At 41.6% G+C, this 22,354-nt stretch overlaps 2 protein-coding genes across 4 annotated transcripts; one reads left to right on the top strand and one right to left on the bottom strand.

Annotated features, from left to right (window-relative positions):
• Positions 1-565: 565 nt before the first annotated feature.
• Positions 566-6,447, bottom strand: LOC147638923 (ABC transporter B family member 3-like). The gene is made up of 12 exons (XM_086785656.1): positions 5,956-6,447; positions 5,781-5,835; positions 5,503-5,678; positions 5,104-5,325; positions 4,763-5,001; positions 4,098-4,623; positions 3,726-3,999; positions 2,788-3,487; positions 2,421-2,649; positions 2,042-2,308; positions 1,677-1,940; positions 566-1,457 (listed from the first exon to the last, which is right to left on the bottom strand). The coding sequence occupies exons 1-12, from the start codon at positions 6,268-6,270 to the stop codon at positions 813-815; spliced, it is 3,912 nt and encodes a 1,303-aa protein (XP_086641782.1). The 5' UTR covers positions 6,271-6,447; the 3' UTR covers positions 566-812.
• A 10,560-nt stretch (positions 6,448-17,007) lies between these two features.
• Positions 17,008-22,099, top strand: LOC147638922 (pentatricopeptide repeat-containing protein At3g16610-like). Of its 3 annotated transcripts, none has more exons than XM_086785638.1 (2): positions 17,008-17,143; positions 17,417-22,099. In XM_086785638.1, exon 2 carries the CDS (start codon positions 18,154-18,156, stop codon positions 21,598-21,600), a length of 3,447 nt encoding a protein of 1,148 aa, XP_086641764.1. In that variant the 5' UTR covers positions 17,008-17,143; positions 17,417-18,153; the 3' UTR covers positions 21,601-22,099. The 3 variants fall into 3 exon arrangements, with proteins under 3 accessions (XP_086641764.1, XP_086641758.1, XP_086641772.1); XM_086785632.1 differs by having other exon boundaries at positions 17,062-17,143; positions 17,287-22,099; XM_086785646.1 differs by having other exon boundaries at positions 17,072-17,143; positions 17,594-22,099.
• The last annotated feature ends 255 nt before the right edge of the window (positions 22,100-22,354 follow it).

Genomic DNA, 22,354 nt, shown 5'->3' with positions numbered 1-22,354 from the left:
TTTGTTTTGCTCAAGTGGTTTTTGCCTTTTCCTATCCTTCCTTGCCACTTCTGTTTGAGTAGTTCTCAATGTTAGGCACTTCTCTTACCGCTCAAGTGCAAAGCGCTTTCTAAAGCGAGAGCGTCGCGAACGTGGAGAACGCAACGAGTCCCTTCCGAGATTATCCTGAAGGGAAACCCATCGCACAACCTATCTAAGATTAGGGGGATATTTCAAGTGGTTATCCAATAACTCTTCCTCAAACCCGAGTAACAAGCTTTCACGAGATGAGTGACACACCTCAACTATGCATTTATGTGCTAGGCCGCAGTAATTTGGTTTCTCAATTGAATAGTTTGTGCTCTCCGAGTGTGGTTAGGCAAAGGCCCACTTGTTCCCTGCATTCTTTCTATGACATTCATTCATTCCTTCCGCGTAACAGTAGAAAATTATGTGTTCTATGATTAAAGTGCTCAGAATAAGGTGCCACTATGTAAGCTACAAAGCTATGGCTTCCTCTTTGTATGGCTTCGTTCATTGCATTGGTATCACACAGCTATGGCTTCCTTCATTGCAACGCCACGAGTTTGGAAGAACCTCTGATTTTTATTCCAGATTATAGCAGCAGCCTTCGCTATATTACAATGGCAAAAAAAGGGTTTGCATTGAACACATGGAAATCCAATCCTCAAATCGCATCGTTGATGCAATCAGCCTGAGCAACTGTACATACTCCTTGGGACAGAAACTCAAAAGTACTCGAGTCAAAACCTAGAATACAAGTTCGTGCCTTGAAAAGCTTCATGCTTTCAAAAAATCTCAATGTTGCAGTCTCAAGAAGAAGCCATATGCAGCTTGACTAGAGTAGCATATGCCCCTTCCTTTACACGCATCAATTCATCATGTCGCCCTTGCTCTATGATCACACCATCCTTTATCACAGCTATCATATCAGCATTCTTTATGGTAGAAAGACGGTGTGCAATGATTATCACCGACCTTTCCAACATGACTCTTTCCAAGGCTTCCTGCACTACATGTTCAGACTCTGCATCCAATGCACTGGTAGCCTCATCTAAGAGCAAGATTTTGGGGTTCTTCACAATTGCTCTTGCAATTGCCACCCTTTGTTTTTGGCCTCCAGAAAGCTGTATCCCTCGTTCCCCAACTGAAGTGTTGTACCCTTCTGGCAAGTCTGTGATGAATTTATGGGCATTTGAAGCCTGAGCTGCTGCTGCAACTTGCTCCTCAGAAATAGGACCATTGACTCCATAAATGATGTTTTCTCGAATGGTAGTATTGAATAGCAATGGCTCTTGGCCAACCAGACCCATCTGCTGCCTCAACCACCTCACTTGTAAACTCTTGATATCAATTCCGTCTAAGAGTATGTGTCCTGTATCAGGATCATAAAATCTTTCTAAAAGGGCGATGACCGTAGACTTTCCACAACCACTCTCGCCCACAAGAGCCACTGTCTGCACAAAGGAGCAAAACAATATCACATGTAAGCAAAGCAAATAGATCATAACTTGCCACCGTAATCTGACCTCCTTAGTAAGTATTGAGGGCTTAAGTGTTTCATCAAACATTGCCTTAGCCCCCTTATATGGTGTCTATGTATTCACAACATCAATCCACATTGAAAAGCTTGTTTTTAACTGATATCTAAGCAAAGCTGATGTTAAACCTCCTACCTTTCCTGCTCGTACAGACAGGCGCAAGTCATTGAGTATCTTAACTTCTGGCCGACTTGGATATCTGAAGCTGACATGCTTGAACTCGATGTTGCCGATAATGGTTTCAGGAGTCAGCCCAGAATTGTCCGAAGAGTCGATTTTGGATTGGCGATCGAGTAATGCAAACACTGAATTTACAGCAGCTTTGGCATTCGTGATATCAGGAACCAGACCTGTGGACTGTGAGACACTGAGGGCACCCATTGTGATTGCAAAAAACACCTGCAAATAGTTGGTTGTATTGTCAGTCATGCACAATTTTCAGCCAGCATGGACACCTTTCATGTCTTACCCTATCACACAAGTTTTGGAAGAAGACTTACCCTGAACACTTCTTTGAAACCTGTCTTCCCATCTTGAACCAACTTGGCCCCAAACCAGAAACAGAAAGCATAAGCGCCAAACATCACAAAATTTGAAACTCCAAAGATGAATCCGCTAAAAAACCCCTGGCGGATACCCTTCTGCAGTGGAAACCTGCACTTCTCTTGATAAAGTCTCAGAACTTTGTCTTCTGCACAGAAAGACGAAACAGTGCGAATGCTGCCGACTGCATCGGTAGCCACCTGGCTTGCATCCTCATACATCACCTATGGAGAAAAGAAAGCACACATGTGGTCAGGCCTGGTGGACATACCACCCGAAAAGGGAGACTACATAAACTCAGATGTGGAGAGCAAGTTTACTCTCACAGTTTCTTACCTTTGCGTCTGCACTGAAACCCTTCATAAATTTCACATGTGCTATGCCTTGGAGACCTAAGAGTGGCACTATGGCCAAAATCACAAGGGCCAACTGCCAATTGGCAGAGAAAGCTATAGCAAGGGCTGCTGCAATTGTGGCAAAGTTTTGCACTGCGAGGGAGAGAGTATCTCCCACTATGCTCTTAACCTGTGCCGCATCTGCTGATAATCGAGCACTTACTGCACCACTGCAAGCACCAAAAACAGTGTCAAATTCCACTTTGTGGAGTCTCAGCAAGTGAGCATGAATTTAAGATGGTGTGCTAATGTGCTTCAAACAAGCTGAAGACAGCCCTGACTTGAATGAAAGGAAGAGAGCATTCGACCTTGAGTTCTCACTTTCATCAAACCAAGAGATTTCCTGTCGTAGGACTTTCTCGAATGTGAGCTGTCTAACACGTCGGACTAGCCTGCTCCCTCCAATCGCAAAGCAAAAGAGTTGTATTGGGAGCACAATGAATGCAATGCATGCAAGGAGTAGGAACATGCTTGCCCAGAAATTGGCATCTTTTCTCAGCTTGTGAGGCGGCTCATAGAAGGTTTTGATTATGCTTGACATCAAGAGTCCATAGACTGGAAATATCACACCATTCACGATAGCAGCTGAAGAGCCCAGAAAAAAGATAGGTGCCTCGGGTTTATTCAATGAAGCAAGCCGGAGGATGGAAACATCAGCAGCAGCAGGCCTCCTTTCCCCTGTTTCTGGGTCTTCTTCTTCTGCAACCTTATGTCTGCACCAATGAAATAATCCCTTCCTTTGAATGGAAGTCTGCCCCACAATCTCTGTTTCAGCACACTGTATGCTCGCTGACCTGCTGCTTCTCCCTGAGTCAGAATTCTTGCTGGAGGACCTTCTGATAAACTTGTAACTCCCGCTTCTCCTTTCAGATCTTTGATGATTCATAGCTGAGGTTGTTTCTACTTCATCAGCATCTTCTTTGGGACCCTCCTCTCGGTGCATTTGTTGCAAGTGTATAAGCTGAGAATAAGCTCCGATTGTGCTCTGTAGAAGCTCATCATGCTTTCCTAGAATTTGGGCAAGAACAACAAGTAAACCTTACAATAGTAGGGCTGTGGAATATATGTGAATTTGCAAAGATGATTAAGGCTGGTTACATGTAAAGGTCCCTGCCATGGGAGGGACTCATCATGACTGCCCATAAAATGGGCAATCTTGCAAGTCCAAGCCCTCACTCAGGTGACAAAGAGTTTATGTGTATCCAGCCTAAGATTATAAATAGTTGGAGTCATGTTTTCTAATCACCTGTCTCCACAATAGCTCCGTGTTGCACGACGGCAATCAAATCAGCATTCCTTATCGTAGTAAGTCGGTGAGCAACTACAACTGTAGTGCGGCCCATCATCACTCTATCCAGTGCTTCTTGTACCAATCGCTCCGACTCAGCATCCAGTGCACTGGTAGCCTCATCAAGGAGTAAAACGCGAGGGTTTTTTAATATTGCCCGTGCAATTGCAACCCTTTGCTTTTGACCTCCAGATAATTGTGTACCGTGTTCTCCCACCAAAGTGTCATAACCCTGACACAAAGCAAAAAGCCATGTTAATGCCATCTCTACAAACAGCTACTGCAAGATAAGCACCTGGCAAGCTTCTTAAAACGTCACCCAATGCAGACCTGAGGCAATTGTGAGATGAAGCTAGATGCATTTGCAAGCACTGCAGCATGCTGAACTTCCTCTAGCGTTGCATTATCCTTTCCATATCCTATATTCTCCTTAATGGAAGTGCCGAAAAGGACAGGCTCTTGACTGACGAGCCCTATTTGCTGTCTTAGCCACTTCAACTGCAATTGCTTAATATCTACTCCATCCAACAAAACTGTGCCACCTTGGGGATCGTAAAACCTCTCAATCAAACTGATTACTGTTGACTTACCGCTCCCACTCTCTCCCACTAGAGCAGCAGTTATCCCTTCGGGGATATGGATGGAAAACTTAGAAAATATTCGGATATGAGGGCGTGCAGGGTAAGAGAAGTCCACATCTTTAAACTCGATTTCACCTCTTATGTCATTCAGAGTTTCACCTTTCATGTCATAGGCATCTATATCTGGCACCCTATGGATGACTTCAAACATCTTGTAGGCTGCTGCTTTGCCAGATGCAAAAGCATTAAATGATGGAGAAGCCTGACCCAAAGACCTGCAAAATTGGCATGTGGGCAATTATGATTAGCAGATAAACCGATAACGAATCTTATGTGGCTCTCAAAGATATGAAAAAATGCAGACCAAAAACAGAGCTGAACCTAGAATTGCATTGAAAAAACAACAGGACTCACATGCCTCCCATGAGTACTGCAAACATCACATTCAAAACCGTGCCTCCCGTATATCCTCCTTTCACGATTAGCTTTGATCCATACCAAATGGCCAGCGCATATGAACTAAACAAAATCAGCATGAATGTGCCAAACCCAAGGCCAGATGCCAACCCCTGAAAAACAGATGCCTTATATGCATTTTTTAGCTTTTTACTGTATGCTTCTATGGACTTCTTCTCTCCGGTAAAGGCCGCAACCTGAGCACATGACTATGATCAGTAATGGTGTTCCTTAATTTGCATCCTCATTACAAAAAAACGCATGGAACTTAAGAAGTTTAGATAGTGGCCAGCACTCACTGTTCTTATTGCACCGATTGCTTGCTCTACAACATCGCCTGCCTGTGCATATGCCTCCTGTCCTCGGCCCGTTGCTTTAGATATTATGATAGTCATTATTGCACCAGCAACTACCAATGGTGGGATTGTGACAAGCATCAACAGTGTGAGTTTCCATCCTCTCACAAATGCTACAACAAATCCTCCAATGAAAGTTGAGAAAAGCTGTATGAACTTCCCCACCTGCAAAATTGCAGCACAAAATAGGCATGCTCTGACAAAATAATTTGGGAGAGCAGAATGAGCTTGAACCAACATAATGCATGATCATACTTCCCCAGTTGTAGCAAACTGTGCTGCTATGTGATTATATGCATGGCCAAGCATAATATGGAGCAATGTTCACATGAAGAAACTCACTTTTTCTCCCATGGCGTCCTGGATGAGGATGGTGTCCCCTGACATTCTTCCAATAACTTCGCCGGTAGCAGACTCCTTGTCAAAGAAAGCCACATCCTGTCTCAAAATCGCCTTTAGATAAAGTCTCCGAATTCTTGCTGCCTGTCGCTCTCCTGTTATCATCCAGAAGGTGACCTCTGCAGAGAAACACACATACACACACGGCATGGCATGAGATCGTGGGGCGCACAACCTTGAAACAGCGAGCCTTTTTGCCGAGAATCGTAGAGGAAACCTACGTGCGAAGGATGCCGCCAACGCTCCGATGCCAACGTAGACAAAGCGTAGAGACACCTAGAAAAACATCTCGCAGATGTCATCAAAACGGCCTCACCCAAACCCTAAACCTAACCCTAACGCTAACGCTAGCGCGTTTCTGTGAAATTTTAAGACGAGCAAGCGATGAGATAGTACCTGGGTAACTTGTCCGAGGACTGTGTCGTTGGTGTTCTGGCCGAAGGCGTCAATGACCTGGCCAAAGAGGAGCGTTATGAGGGGCAGGCTGGTGCCATTGGCGGCGCCCGCCAAGCTGCCCACGAGCATAAGCACAACATCGAGTGGGTCAGCGAAGCTGAAGAGCTTGAAGAAAGGCACGGTGCGATCGGCCGCAGCCGAAGCGTCCTGCACGACTTCCTTCTGAGGCTCCTCCTCCTCCTCCTCCTCCTCATTCTGCCGCCAATGGGGGGCGGCGGCGGCGGCGGCGGCATTTGGTTGCGACGCCCGATGCATTGCAACAGCGGCGCTCTGGACGGCGAGGAGGGAAAGGGGAGATGGAGGAAGGAAGGGAGCTCCTTGGATCTAGGCTAGATGGCGGTGGGGATGGCTATGGAGATGGCATGGAGATGACGGAAGGAAGAATATGCGGTGACAGACGGGGTTGACATCGCTTGTGAAGAAAATTTTCTGATTATTTTGCATGAGGATGGCAGTTGAGGTGCTGCTCTTTTAACGTGCGCTTTCTAGTCAACCTTTCCCTGCATAGTCAAAATTATAAATAATAATCCCCGACCTTTTTTTTTGTTCGAAGGTACAGGAATTTTTTAGAAATAATAATCCCCGACCTTGCCCTCCAAGGCAAAGCCTTGCCCTTTGCTTCCTCTCCACGTTAGCCGACCCCTTTTCCTACAAGGTACCCATTGTACTTACCATATCTAAAGGACCTCTTGAATAATTTATGGTGTGTCTTAAACCTTTTTTTCCATTCATATCACACACGTGCTCAAGAAATCCATCACATATTGTACCATTCACAATTGATATATCACATATTGTACCATTCACAATTGATATAATTTATGGTGTGTCTTAAACCTTTTTTTCCATTTATATCACACACGTGCTCACAAGAAATCCATCACATATTGTACCATTCACAATTGAGCTTCAGACTTTACACACACTCCCACACAGAACTCACAAAAATTTCCAAAAACAGACCACTGGTCTGCCTTCAAAGAAGGGGCACAGTCTCGGGTCGCATCGAGTCGCACTCTTGCCATAAAAACCTCACTAATCTCCTATTTAAGGATGGATTGCCCATCAATACAACTCTTCTAAGAGCTTCAAGCATCATCTTTTCCCCTCTTCCTCTTCTTCTTCTTCTCAATATAGCTCACCATAATCTCCTCTTCATCAAAAATCTAAATTCATAAAAATTATCCTTCTAGTTCTCTCTCCTTCCTTCCCTTTAGAAGTTGTAAAGTGTTGGAGGAAAATGAGCCTTAATGATTTTCCAAAAGGTTGCACAAGGGGGGTGAGCGGGTTGGGTGGAGGGGTTTGGGGCTTTTGGTGACCCTTCTGTTTTTTATGCCTTTTCACCTATCACAACCTTTCTCTCATTGTGCCATGTCTCTACTCCTCCTTTCTTCTCCCCACCTTACATTGTCCACTCTTCTTTTCCTCCTCCACACATTATACTCTAAAGCTTTCCCTTATACCACCTCTCACATATTCAACACCCATCCTTTTTATCTCTTCACCTACTCATGTTGCACTTATGCCATCTCAAATGTCATAATCAACACAACAACTACTCCATTCCATCCTCTCACCATCTTTACACCTTTTTCTAAAGCATGCATTTTTGGCATGCATTAGTAAGAATGTCCAATCCAAGTCCATGGAATACGATTTGAAAATCACTTTTTGGAGCAAACATGAAAATCCATGTTACACACACATGTGCGCATGCACACATGCACACTTATGTGCATACTTGGGTGTGTGCATGTGTGTGTGTGCGTGCACACACATGTATCATAAGACTTGTGTTTTCTAAGGTTTTTTAAGAATTGTGAATACTAATAAACATGTTACATTTTTGTAGAATATCATTTTACTTGAGTCTTTACATGAAGGTGTAAAAATAACTCGGTGTAAGTTAAGACGTGGATGAGCATTACTAAGGCAAGGTATTTAAAGCTTGTGATAAAAACATGATTTTTTTTAAAACAAGAGTGGGTACTACCATCACTTTCCACTAGGGGAGAGTAGATTCAAACCCATCACCTCCATGTAGGGAGTTGTGGGTGCTACCACTGGTAGAGTAAGTATAACCTTGTGTACTTTCATTGTGTTGTATTGCAATAATTATTTATACAAGGAAAGTGGAAGGGCATAGATAGACAAAAACTTTCTACGTTATGTTATGATGATAGTAGCATGCATGCAAGGCCCAACGTAACTTGTGTGACGTCTTTGCATGAGAGAGAGAGAGAGAGAGAGAGAGAGAGAGAGAGAGAGATCAACTTTGTTTATGCATAGACCTTACAAAACTTAAATAATGGGAAAAGTTTAATGTTGATTTTTTCCATGCTTTTAGTAGCATTAAAAAAATCAATAAGGAAAAAACAAGTGTGGAGTGAGATGTTTTAGTTAGCACAAAAAGTAGCATATTAGTGGCATGAAATGCCTTAGTTAATATATAAAACAAATGATAATAACATGGTAGTTATTTAGATTTGACTTGTTGATTAGATATAACAATCAGGAGTGAGTGTGGACAATTAACCTATCACAAATACATGCATAACTTTCAATCCAAAGGTTAAAATGATAAGGGTTGTTCTTTGATGTGAAGGGAAGACAAGCACCCACCACACCTAGCAAGCCTTTTGAGCTTTATAATGATTTATTTAGAGCTTATCATTCCCTTTGCAATTAATGCAAAGAAGGCTTGCTGTTTCAATCTCTCTCAAAAACACTATGCCTACTTTGTCATGAATATTATTGGGTGTTTGTAGTTTTTTTTAGAAAAACATTATTAATATGCTAGCTAGGGGCTCCCTAAGGATGTAGAAGTTCATATAGAGAATAATATTGTAAGATATGCCATTACAAAATGGGTAAAACTTTGATCAAGTGGTTAGCTCTGCATATCAATATAAATTTTTATACAAATAAAAAGAGTTATAGGGTAAGGGTGCCTCATTCAAATACTTTTATGTGGTTCACCTTCAAACATGGAAACCTCTAATAACCCTCAATCCTAAAAGATCATATAATTGAGATTTTTTATTCCATTTTTATTTATGACAAATGAAGAAATAAAAGGTAACACATGAGTGTATTTGGGTTAAGCCCAAAGAAGTAATGGAAGCATGACTTTTTTGTGAATTTTCTTTTTGATAAAACATGATTGTGGTCCTTTTTGATAAAACATGATTGTGGTCCTTTTTTATAAAACATGATTGTGGTCCTTTTAATGGGGATAACACTTGGCTAGGGGTGTTGATGCATGTCTTCCTAGCTACACTAGCTTGTTGTTTTTATTGTTAGATGGTCATAAGTAACTACTTCCTTTGAACATTCACTTTAACACTTTAAAAACACTTTTCTTACTTTGAAGGCTTTTATAGAGACTTTTGTTAAAAAAAATCATTTGTAGCAATAACTTCTCAAAGAAGTTACTTTAACGAAAAATACTCTCAACATAATACATTAGGTGAAAGGATAATTTAACCACCAAAAAAGGTTACAAAACATAATTCTTCTATATTTTCATTTAGGCATCTTCAAGGAAAGTTTCAATTTTTGAGTTTCGTTTTGAAAACGCCATAAATGAATTGTTAAGCACACTACAAATCTATGCATTTAATCCATCGACATGTACCTTGCTCCAATAATGATATACCTTTTTAATACTTCTCAAAGGTGACGCTATTTTATACTCCTCAAAGGTGATACTATTGCAACAATTTTATGTTATTTTTAGTTATTTTATAAAAAAAACATAAATATGTTAGATACAAAATTTTCCCCCAAGCAATGCTTTCTGTGCTATTGGGCTCTTCTAGTTTTCTAGTACCCTAGGCTTTGACACTAGGTTCCATTTTGACCAATGAGCATGGTCTTTTGTTTTCTGTGGTGGGAGGGATGCCGATGGAGTTATCATCAAAATCTATCGCATCTAGGCAACACTCCACTACTAACATCATGTGCCTCCTGGCGTACAATGCATAAATTGCTTGCTTGTCAAACCCTCTAAGAACAATGAAATTATCTTGGTTTGGTCCTATTTTTCCTCAGCAAGGCATCTGCTCTTCAAGTTCTTAAGGCGGTTAATATACAATCTCTCAATGACTCGTGTTCAAGTTATTTAAATTGATACAACTATGTAACAAGAGTTGTGCTGTCGACACCAGTCTTCAAGAAGATTGTGGTGGTAAATGCTAGCTTGAGATCCTCCATGGTCCCTTTTTTATGAATCTTCCCGCATTTGAAACCACAACAAAGTATTACCTTCTAAGGTCAATCTGAAGGCATCGATCTTAATTCTGGGATCGGTCACTCTCAATGACTGGTGTTCAAGTTATTTAAATTGATACAACTATGTAACAAGAGTTCTGCTGTCGACACCAGTCTTCAAGAAGATTGTGGTGGTAAATGCTAGCTTGAGATCCTCCATGGTCCCTTTTTTATGAATCTTCCCACATTTGAAACCACAACAAAGCATTACCTTCTAAGGTCAATCCGAAGGCATCGATCTTAATTCTAGGATCAGTTACTCTCTCAGCTGTGTAAATTTATCTAAATGCAAGTGTAGATCCCCTAATCCATCAAAGTTTGACACTAGCTAGGATATATGTGAGGCTCTAATTCTCAGATCACTATGATTGTATTCATCTCTCTAGGTTCTATAGACTGGACTGATGGTTCTAGAGGCATCAGGGCTATGTATCTAGGCTCAGCTCTGGGATGTATTGGTGCATACGATGGTCCTACGTACTCATAGGCTAGTAATCTATGGTAAAGGTTCTAGGAGCACGTTGGCCAATGTGTCATTGGGTATCCCACTATCGATGTCCCACTAGCTAATGGTAGGATTGTAGCTCTCCATTCATGAGACTATGCGGTCCTTCACTTTCCCATACTTCTTGAGCTGGTACTATGGGCTCTAAGGGAGTGTCTATCCTTACTCTCTTGAGAGGTATTTCCTCTCTTTGGATAGAATTGTTTTCCCTCGTCCATCCTTCCTTGATTGGATCCAATGAGGAAGGAATCCGAAAAGTAAGAATTCTTACTCCTCCGTTGGACTGCTTCTTCTTGAAGTGATTTCCTCCTAAGAGGTCCTTCCTTCTCTTCCTCATGTTGTCCTTCCATTCTAGTAGTAGGCTATGGGTGGTGTGACTCCTCCCTACCTAGACCTCTCTGTATTCCTTGCCTCCTTGGCAAGTCTTGGGGTATATGTGTTACCTTCCTCATCAACATAAGATCCATGGGCTAGCCTGTAACACTTGCTCACTAGGGATGCTTCAAGGAATTGAGAAGATCTTTGCAAGTCCCTAGGAGTATTAGCGATTTTCCTTTCACTCTGGTAGGCTACAGGTGGTGTGACTCCCCCTACTTAGAGCTTTCTGTATTCCTTACCTCCTTAGCAAGTCTTGGGATATATGTGTTACCTTCTTCTCATCGACATAAGTCGTTCGATCCATGGCTACCTAGTAACACTTACTCATTAGGGGTGCTATAAGGAATTAAAAAGATCCCTGTAAGTCTCTAGGAGTATAAGTGATTATGTAGAGGTTGCATGAGAAATCCTCATACATTGTTATTCCCTCATTGTCGACTCTAAGCCTCCTTAAGAAAAATCTATTAATTACATTAGGGAGTTGAGTCCTTACATGTTGTTTGAGCTCTGGTAGTTTCTTGCAATCTTCTGGGTCTTTCTATCCCAATGGCCATGGCTAAAGGTCTAACCCTCTCAATGTCCGTTGTTAAGACATACATCATCCCTCATCAGATTCTAGATAGAACTCCTAGTTTCCACTAGCCACCACCACCAATACCACTTGTCGCGGGATGTTCAAGAGGTCATGCTCAATTTCATGCAAGGACGGCATTAGCTATCTCTTCAAGAGTATCCCATTTCCGTCAATAAAGAATAAAACTTGTTTAGTTGTATGGAAGCCATAGCATTGTAAAACATACGCTTCACTAGTTCTTGTGTTACCAGCCTGGCCTCTAACTTGTTTGCTCATGGCCCTTCTCTCTCCCATTGGTCTTTTGGCTTGGGGCCTTTCGGCTCCTTTTGATGACTCTCTTATAAATGCTATGTGGTCTCATTCAGCCATTTCCGTGTTTGGACACTGAATTGGGCTAATGCCGTATAATCATGATCTAGTATCCTCCGTTTGTGATGGATTCCTTCTCTACTTCTAAACTAAAATCTGGAGGTACTAGGGTGGTTAGATCAACTCTTGGTCGTGTCCCACTCCCTAGTGTTGGCACATACGATAACATTTTGTGCCCAAACATTGGGTTCAAGAATGAAGTTGCAATGATTCCACTTGGACGTAAATGCATAAGCACTTGATCCAGCACCAGAATCACTTACTAGGATCCTTTTTATGGTTTTTCGTGGTTTTTTGATGTTTTGGGTTTTCTTTGCTTTTTCTATTTTTATGCCTTTTTGGTATTTTTTTCTTGATTTTATAATATTTTGATGTTTTTAGAAGGTTTATATTTATTATGGTTTTTCTCTAGGATTTAGCAAGTCAAAGTCTGAGGTTATGGTGAAAATCCCTTGCACTGGCTACTTTTCTAAATTTTTAATACCTCTGGATTTTGTCCAAGTAGGTTCGATGATCCTACTTGGGTGATTCACCGCTGTGATGATTCTACTAGAGAGAACGATTCTTCTCGAAAACGACTCATGTCAAAAACATTGGGCAATCCTAATTTTGGGATCCAAACAATCAAACCTGGTGATCCTAAAACTTAATCTCTAATCAAACTATAAAATTAAAAAAATTCCCAATCTACAAATTGAATCAAATCAACACATATTCTACTAAGCAAATTCAAAAGCAAAAAACTAACATGTGATTAACCAAAATACAAGCTAGACCACGCAAAACCCTAACAAAATCTACCAATTGAAAACAAATCCAAACAATGACCAACAATCCAAATTGGAACATGGTTTTATGGTGTGTCACTTACTATGGAGACGAGGCTCAGAGGACCGAGTGTACCATTGTACACATTGGGGACTCTTGAAAAAGCTGAGAGCCAAAACGAGGATGGAAGTCAATGGGAATAAGCTGAAATAAAGACTGAAACATCCACAGTTCCTCTTGAAGATTCTATCATGGTATGGTTAGATTTCCCTACATGCGATGATGTTAACATCATGCATTGATTAGCCCACAAACTAGTCATAACATCATGACAGTAGACACTTGGGGTGTCATTGGGGCTACCTAAACTCATCCCTAAAGACAATGGTCTTGCAAGAGGAGCGAGTGGACAAAACATTGAAGTTCTATGTTACTTTAGCTATACTACTCAAATAATTAGTGGAGATGTGGAATTTAGATTCCATGTTACCACAGATCCCCTTGAATATGATGTCATCCTTGGTGGAACTTGGATACGTGACTCGTTGTATTCACTTGATGAATCCATGCAAATAGTCACCTCGAACACTTGTGCAGGCATTATGCAATTGCTCTTATGGGAGGACGAGACCTTAAAAGAGTCAGAACTTCCAGCATATCTTACTGAGAATATTCTAAGAATTATAGTTGGATTGCTCTTATGGGAGGACGAGACCTTGAAAGAGTCAGAACTTCCAGCATATCTTACTGAGAATATTCTAAGAATTATAGTTGGATTGGAACTTTCCAATAAAATCACCACAATTCAAGCACAGCTTTATCCAACACGAGAGCACAATCTCATGACCCTCGAGTTATGGGATTTGTTAGGTCAATCAACACTCATGGCTCACCCTGAAAGAATTCCATTTACACGACTGGAACATGCCATGTTTAGGGTACTTTAAACATACAATGTATATTGAAAATAACCCCCTTACCAAGTTTTTTGTGGTTGAGTATGTGTTAGAAGTATATTTGATCTCGGGGCATAAATGGACTATTGCTACCCAAACACCACTGTGCTTTGCTAGAGATAGGGTCATCATGATGGTCAATGACACAAAGTTGATAATACCATGCTGCAAGGAAGAGATCCAACCTTAATGGATTTTTATGTTGCTGAACGCAAAAAGTTAATAACCTCTTCCACCGTGATGGTCAATGACACAAAGTTGATAATACCATGCTGCAAGGAAGAGATCCAACCTTAATGGATTTTTATGTTGCTGAACGCAAAAAGTTAATAACCTCTTCCACTGTGATGGTCAATGACACAAAGTTGATAATACCATGCTGCAAGGAAGAGATCCAACCTTAATGGATTTTTATGTTGCTGAACGCAAAAAGTTAATAACCTCTTCCACCACACGGAAGCCTCTCTATACAATGACCTACCATCTACATCAACGACAGACTCTCATAAAGCATCTACTCCTTCAACTCCATCCTCACCAACGAAGTTCAATGCCAAAACCTCGTAGTTGGTAGCTATTCCTGAAAAAGTTTCCCACGCGCATCCATCTATCTCTAACAAGAAACTCAAAGGAAAACACCCGGAGCCAATGCCTCTTTATTGACAATCCTTACCAAAGGAGATGACAATATGCTCCAAAGCCTCAACATTGACAATCCTTACCAAAGGAGATGACAATATGCTCCAAAGCCTCAACATTGACAGCCACTCCACAGCAGACTCTAGCCTTATCGTTAACAACAACCATGAGTCTCAAAACCATAACCTCAGTACCAACCAATATGACGGAGGGCCCACAACCTTCCACCAAGACAAGCAAGATCAAGATATCTTAATGGTATCAAAATGTGGGTGGAGAAGCAGCTACTTGTAGCTCAAGGCTACTATGAAGGTGCTAATCAAGTTTGGGTGCCTCGAAAGTCAAAGCCTCTTCCTCAACACAGCACTTGACACCAAGGAGAGGTAAAAGTATACCACAACATCGTCCACAAAAGCCTATGTGAATTTCTCAAAGAACTCCACCAAGTCAACAAGTGTGGATACCAAAAAAATTACTGCAAGCACAAGGGTACTACCAAAGTAATACCAAAGCTTGGATTCCCAAGCACATCAAAAAGTCTCCTAAGCATGTTCAAAGAAACAAACCTCAGCACCAAAGGCATCAGCCACCAATTTATAATGTTCATCAAAGATGGGTGCCTGTGAACGTACTTCAACAACAAGGATACTATGATGGTAATCCCATCATATGGTTGCCAAAATTGAACAAAGTGAAGAAAGCCTCACCCCCACCGACTTTCACCCTAACAACTTCACTTAAAGTTTGACAAGAATGGAGACCCAAGCAACACCAAGCAACCACTCTCATGTATTCAGCACTTACACAAGAGCTTGTGTGTTAAAGCAACCCCAATGGTAACCAACCAGCAATCTTACCTACCACCTCAACAACATTTGAGCCAAAAATTTAAGAATCAATTCTCACGTCTACAATGGAGACTTATGAACGCATCAAAGACAAACTCACAATGCTCTTTTGACCCCTCTGGATATGAAGTGTAAGTGCAGAAGCTACGCGACAAACATAAGAACTTATTCTCTCAAAAAGGAGAGTAGCCACAAGAACTTGTTACTCGCAAGGTGGTAACCAAAAACAAAAAAAAAAAAAGCACACAAACACAAGGAAGTCGCACATATGGCTATGGCCTACTAAACAACTCCCAACAAGGATCTTAAATAGCCATTCCATTTTTGTTAAGCTTATAGCTTACTATTCTTTTGGCTAAGTTAATGTAGTAGCTGCTCCATGAGTACATATCCATACTCATGCACTGGAGGATATTTTGCACCAAAGCCTTACCGTTCAACAACTTTCCAAGTATATCTTTAGATGGAGAGGCCATGGTGAGCGAAAGCCTGGTCAATGGTATAACCCATCGCCTGGAATTTTCCTTCAAATTACAAACCTTTCCAAACGATTCTACCACCTTCACAAATCAATGATCTCCAATCCTTAGTGAAGATATCTATATTAGCCTCGCAAGTCAACGTAACTCTTTCAATCCTCACCAACAAGTGGCTTCTTTAATGCAAAGCAGTTCAATAAGAGTCTATCTGACTCACTTCTTGTACTTCATGTTATATATCTGCTTCATAAGAGCACTTAAATATACATAAAACCATAAAAAGCACATGGGAACAAGCATGCAGGAACAGGTCCTACTCAACAACATTTGACAAGAATCATGTTACACAAAGGGACATTATTGAAGGTCAATTTCTTCAAATGATGAATGTCGCTTTAATGAATCAAATGAGGAACTGAGAAACACAGTCTTGTTCTGATGATTATGTCTACGTTTCTCTAGATTCTTCCTTCTTTTCTTCCTAGTTTATTAACATCTCTTAGCGTTTGGTTTTTTGCTCACTTTGTTTTTGACAATCATAAGCAAGGTTACATGTGATTTGTGTTATTGGAAAAAAAAAACATACTCACATAAATATAAAAATGCAATCATTTGTAAAAAACCCCACCCACCCACTCGTTATCAGGAATTCTCAAAAAACCACTAACCTTTTCATTTACTAACTAGCCCTTCTCATTCCTTCAACTATTGAACATCAATCAATATCAAAGCCATCTACAAGCTTGTCAAATTTTTCCAGACAAAGGTCTTCAACGTGATCACGAGGACGCGATCCCCATCAGGAAGGAAGAAATGTTAACCCATTCCTAGGGTTAACAAGAGCTACTACCATTAGCTTATATCAAGGAGTCAAGGTAGATACACCAAAAGGTCATACATTCAAGATGTGAAGCAATGGTGTCCCAAGCTACAACTTGGACAGGCGCCCGGTGTGACAACGCTCGCGAGAGGCGCGATAGAATTGCTTCTCACAAAAGGAGTTGTAGAGCTTGGAGACCTCAAGAGTTACAAGCTCGGCCATTGGAAAGATCCTCATGACAGTTGTGATTCATGAGGTAATCTCTTGTTGGATGAGTTAAGGTGAGCCATAACATATATTAAGGTGAGCAATAACACACATATGTATGAACCCAGGCAAATATTATAATTTTGAAAGGAATGGCTAAAGAAATAAATAAAATTTACGAAATAAGAACTTAACAAATGGCAGTGCTAACATCGATTTATTTTGGCTGGTAAACGAGACTAATCAAAGTGAAATCTCAAACGCAGAGCACTAGTCGATTGGCGCCTGTACTGGTCGCTTGCATGAGCATTCGGTAAGAAGTTGTTCTTTCGTTTTCAATTTTGCTATTTTATGTAGTGCTAGAAAAACCTGTTCAAGTTGAAAATTCTTGGAAGAGATTTACCCTAAATAGGTTGCCCTGAGGCGGCATGGTCTATAATTGTGGTTGTAATACAGCCCAGATGCAGGAACTCCCCTTCTGAGTCACAAACCCACACCCTAGGCTCCTTATCCATTTGCTTTCATGTAATTTAGTCATAATAAATAATGTGATAAATTAGCTTCCTTGGCTCTCTTTTGTTTACAGTAAAGACAGGCAACCTTTGAGGATTGCCTTTGTTTTTACTTTGTTCAAGGCAGTGTTCATAGAAAACCTGCAAACTTTGTACAATGGACCTACAATATATATATTTGCATTTTAACATGCAAACTTAGTTTAAAGATATTTTACTTGAAATTTACCTCAAAATTTTTCTAAATGTAGTTGCAAGTTTTAGGATGTGTTGAGAAAAATATTTTCCGCGAACACTGGTTCAAGGAAGAAAAAATTAGGCCATTGCTGACCACAGTTGTGCAAGCACCCTGGCCCTGGCACTGGAGATGCTGCAAGGTTAGCTGTCTGACCATGACACTCACACAAGATGCTGGCAGGCCAGCTTTCTGACCGTGACACTCAGAGCATTTATACTGGTATCCCAAAGAAAGGGAGAGATCTCTCCCACCCATTCTTCATGGACTGGGAGTCTGCCAATTTTAATCCAGGGATTATTTGACGGTGGATTTTAGCTTTCGACCGACCCATTACTTCAATGCCTGGGAACAGCACTCAATCTGTGTTTCCATTTCTATAAGCGACAAATTGCTGTCGCCGCTCCCCGTTTTCCAAAACAGCATGGTAACTTGCACCAAGCATCATGGCCTCTGTTCACCTTGCCCCATGACAAACACATGATGTAAAGATCCTAGGATGTTTGGGACCAAAAGGTAAGGGCACAGGTGCCCTATGTACATGATGCTTATCAAGAATTACAGTGGTTGTGGAAAATGCTCAGCCTGGAGGAGGCACTCACTGCCTTGGAACAATCTCCTGAGCTGCCTTCAGTGGACACCTTCATTCACATCTTACAACAGTGCAGGAAAAAACAAAAGGTGGCATGCTCCAAGCGTGTGCATGCGCTCATCCACAAAAGTGGATTGGAAGCTCACAAAGCAGTGGGAAACCACCTTGTCCCGGTGCTTGTGGAATGTGGCAGTGTCTCTGCTGCCCAACAGGTTTTCTACAGGTTGACTCATCGAAATGAGCATTCTTGGACTTCTCTCATACAAGGGTTTAGTGAGTGTGAAGAAACCCAGCATGCTCTCAGCTTGTTCCAGAGAATGCAGGAGGATTCTGCAGATGCTACCAGCTACACGTTTTTAACCGTTATAAAAGTTTGCATGAGCTTGAGCACGGTGGAAAGAGGCCAAGAGGTACATAATGAGATTGCCAAAGAGGGATATGAAAGAGACCCTTATGTTGGCAGTACCTTAGTAGACATGTATGCCCGATTTGGCTCACTTGCAGAAGCCCGGGAAGTTTTTGATGATCTTGCAGTTCGTGATGTTGTTCTATGGACCTTACTGATCACACAGTACGTTGAACATGGCTTTCCTGAGGAAGCATTGAAGTGTTTGGCAGAAATGCAACTTGATGGTATTCTCATGGATGCTGTCACGTGTGTTTGCAGCTTGAAAGCTTGTGGCAGCATAGGAGCTATAGACGAGGGGCATGAAATACATGCTGTGATTGCCAAAGAGGGTTTCGAAGGAGACCCTTTTGTTGGCAATACTTTGGTTGATATGTATGCCAGGTGTGGTTTTTTTGTAGAAGCATGGGAGATGCTTGATGAGCTGCCAGTTCGAGATGTGGTCTCGTGGAATGCACTAATTGCAAGGTATTCTGAACATGGGCTTGGTGAGGAGGTACTGATGTGTTTGGAAAGGATGAGGATGGAGGGCTTGTCTCCAAATTCTGTGACGTTTGTTTGTACCTTGCAAGCTTTTGGTAGCATGAGAGATAGAGAGATTGTTCACGCAATGCACATGGAGATTATCAAAGAGGGAAATGAAAGAGATTCCTTTATTGGCAACAGTTTGGTGGATTCATATTCCAAGTGTGGCTCACTTGCAGAAGCACAGAGAGTTTTTGAACAGATCCCAGTTCGAGATGTAGTTTCATGGACTGCATTGATTGCAGGGTTTGCTGAACATGGGTTCTATGAAAAAGCATTAGATTGCTTGGAACGAATGCAATTTGAGGATGTATGCTTGGATGCAGTCACTCTTGTTTGCATCCTGAAAGCTTGTTCTAGCATAGGAGCCTTAGACAGGGGCCGAGAGTTACATGCCAATATTGCCAAGGAGGGATTTGAAAATGATCCAGTCATTGGAAACACTCTGGTGGACATGTACGCAAAATGTAGCTCACTTGCAGAAGCACAAGAAGTGTTTGATGAGCTGCAAGTTCTCTGTGTAGTCTCATGGAACGCACTGCTAGCAGGGTATGCTGAACAAGGGTTGGGTGAGGAGGCCCTGGACTGCTTGGAAAAGCTGCAGATGGAGGGGGTGTCTCCTAATGCTATCACGTATGTTTGCAGCTTGAAAGGTTGTGGCAACATAGGAGCCTTAGGCAGGGGCCAAGAATTACATGTTGAGATTGCCAAAAAGGGTCTTGAAAGTGAGCTTTTGGTTGGAAGTACTATGGTGGATTTTTATGCCAAATGTGGGGCGCTTATAGAAGCAGATAAAGTTTTTGACGGACTGCCAGAGAAAAATGTAGTTTCATGGGCTGCATTGTTGGCAGGATATGTTGAGCATGGACTTTGTGTGGAAGCTCTGGAATGTCTTGAACAGATGCAACTGTATGGTGTGTTTCCAAATGCTGTGACATTTATTTGCAGTTTGAAAGCATGTGGCAAACTAGGAGCCATAGGCAAGGGTCAAGCAACACATGCTGACATTGTTAGAGAGGAATTTGACAGAGATCAATGTGTTGGCATTACTTTGGTGAATATGTATGCCAAATGTGGCTCAATCATAGAAGCACAAGAAATGCTTGATGTCCTACCCACTCGAGATATAGTTTCATGGAATGCACTTATCACAGGGTATGCTGAACATGGGCTCAATGATGTAGTGCTTGAGTGTTTCATGAAGATGGAATGTGAAGGAGTCTTTCCAGATGCCGTCACATTTGTTTGCTGCTTGAAAGCTTGTGGCAGGACAGGTTCACTAGGGTGTGGACAATCATTGCACTCTGAGATTGTAAAAGATGGCTTTGACGGAGATGCCTTTGTTGGCAATGCTTTGGTGGATATGTATGCAAAGTTTGGCTTATTTCAAGACATTGAGGAAGTGTTTGGTGAGTTGCTAGTTCAAAATACAGTCTCATGGAACGCACTACTTACAGGGTATGATGAGCATGGGTTAAGTGAAGAAGTGCTGCAGTGTTTTGAACAGATGCAATTAATGGGCGTGTCCCCAAATGCTAGCACATATGCCTGCAGCTTGAGAGCTTGTGGTAGGATAGGAACCATAGGCAGGGGCCAAGTATTATATGCTGAGCTTGTCAAAGAGGGATATGAAAGAGATTCTTGTGTTGTTCATACTTTGGTGGACATGTATGCAAAATGTGGCTCGTTTGGAGAAGCTCAAGACATATTTGATGAACAGCCAGCAGTCCAAGACACAGTCTTGTGGAATGCACTATTGGCAGGATACACTAAACAAGGATTTGGTGAGGAAGTACTCAACATCTTGGAAAAAATGCATTGTGAGGGTGTCTCTCCGGATGTGGTCACATTCATTTGCAGCTTGAAAGCTTGTGCCAACATAGGAGCCATAAACAAAGGCAGAGAAATACATGCTAGCATTGCCAAAGAGGAATTAGAAAGAGAGAGTATTGTAGGCAATACTCTGGTGGATATGTATGCAAAATGTGGCTTTCTTGTGGAAGCTCAAGAAGTGTTCGATGACCTTCTGGTTCAAGATGTGGTCTCATGGAGTGCACTGATTTCAGGATATGCCTGTCAAGGAGATAATGTACGCGTCTTCCATATGTTTCAGAGGATGAGAAAGGAAGGTATTCAACCAGACAAGGTCACATTTCTGAGGGTTCTTTCAGCATGTAGTCATGCTGGTCTTGTGGACAGGGGCCAGAACTATTTTGAGAGATTCAGTAAAGAGTGTGGCATAATTACGACCGTTGAGCATTTTAATTGCATGATGGATCTTCTAAGCCGTGCAGGCCAACTGGACGAGGCTGTTGCAATGTTGGAAAAAATGCATTGTCTGCCAGATTTGGTGACATGGACTACCATGTTGGGCGCTTGTCGAAAGTGGGGTAATCTAGAGCTTGGCAGACAAGCTTTTGAGGGTGCTGCGAGGTTGGATGAGAAACATGCTGCATCATTCATATTAATGTCCAACATCTATGCAGGTGCTCGTATGTGACATGTTAGAAAGAATTGATCACATCCGAATTGGCCTGCACTCTATGGTATGAGAGCCAGGCTAAAAAATACCCGCATGTGAGAGCGCTCACCCCTCATGGAAGTTAAGAAAATGATCCAAATCCCACATTCGTGGGTTCTTCTTCGTAGGCTACTGTGACCATTCTGATCATTTCCCATATGTGGACGGGCTTTGGAGGACACCAGGATGCCTGACAGGTTATGATGTACAAACTTTGGGAATGGGAGATTATACAGGAACAGAAGGCCGGGCACTTTTGGCTTGATTGAGGGTGCTTGTAAAATGACAATCTACTTTTGCAAGCCACCGGGAAGTGCCTGGACAAGGACCATGTGAACAAGGTTATTATACTTCACTTAACAAAAAGATCCTAATATAAATAGATAATGATGACTCATGGCTCATAAAACAAAGTTTCAGTGGCGGCTAATACGCGCATATGTATTGGAATATCTATATCAAGATACGGTGTTTTGGGCATGTCAAGAGGCCCAAATATGGCACCAAAATGTTTTTTGCATTTCCACTAAATATTTTCTGTGAGATTCTCAAGAAAGAGTGTTTTTCTAAGGTTTCATTTTAGTATGTTATGAGTAATGCTTGAAAAAGTCAATGAAATGATTGATCCTCCATATACTCTCTATTCAAGGCAATGAAATGATGATCCCCCATATACTTTTTATTTGCATGCATTCACCCCTTCATATCCTCCCTATTTAAGGCAATGGAATGA

Source organism: Cibotium barometz, chromosome 4 (genome assembly GCF_041138505.1).
Source record: "Cibotium barometz isolate CiBa-2024 chromosome 4, ASM4113850v1, whole genome shotgun sequence".
Taxonomy (NCBI): Eukaryota; Viridiplantae; Streptophyta; class Polypodiopsida; order Cyatheales; family Cibotiaceae; genus Cibotium; species Cibotium barometz.
Note: the sequence above shows the minus strand (reverse complement) of the source record. Positions and strands in the feature narration are given on the sequence as shown.

Excerpts from the sequence above, each read along its gene's own strand:
- LOC147638923 (XM_086785656.1), bottom strand. The coding sequence starts at position 6,270 with ATGCATCGGGCGTCGCAACCAAATGCCGCCGCCGCCGCCGCCGCCCCC. Across the intron at positions 3,488-3,725 it reads CGGAGCTATTGTGGAGACAG|GAAAGCATGATGAGCTTCTA; the intron begins GTGATTAGAAAA and ends CCCAAATTCTAG. Across the intron at positions 2,309-2,420 it reads GTTTCAGTGCAGACGCAAAG|GTGATGTATGAGGATGCAAG; the intron begins GTAAGAAACTGT and ends TTTTCTCCATAG.
- LOC147638922 (XM_086785638.1), top strand. The coding sequence starts at position 18,154 with ATGCTCAGCCTGGAGGAGGCACTCACTGCCTTGGAACAATCTCCTGAG.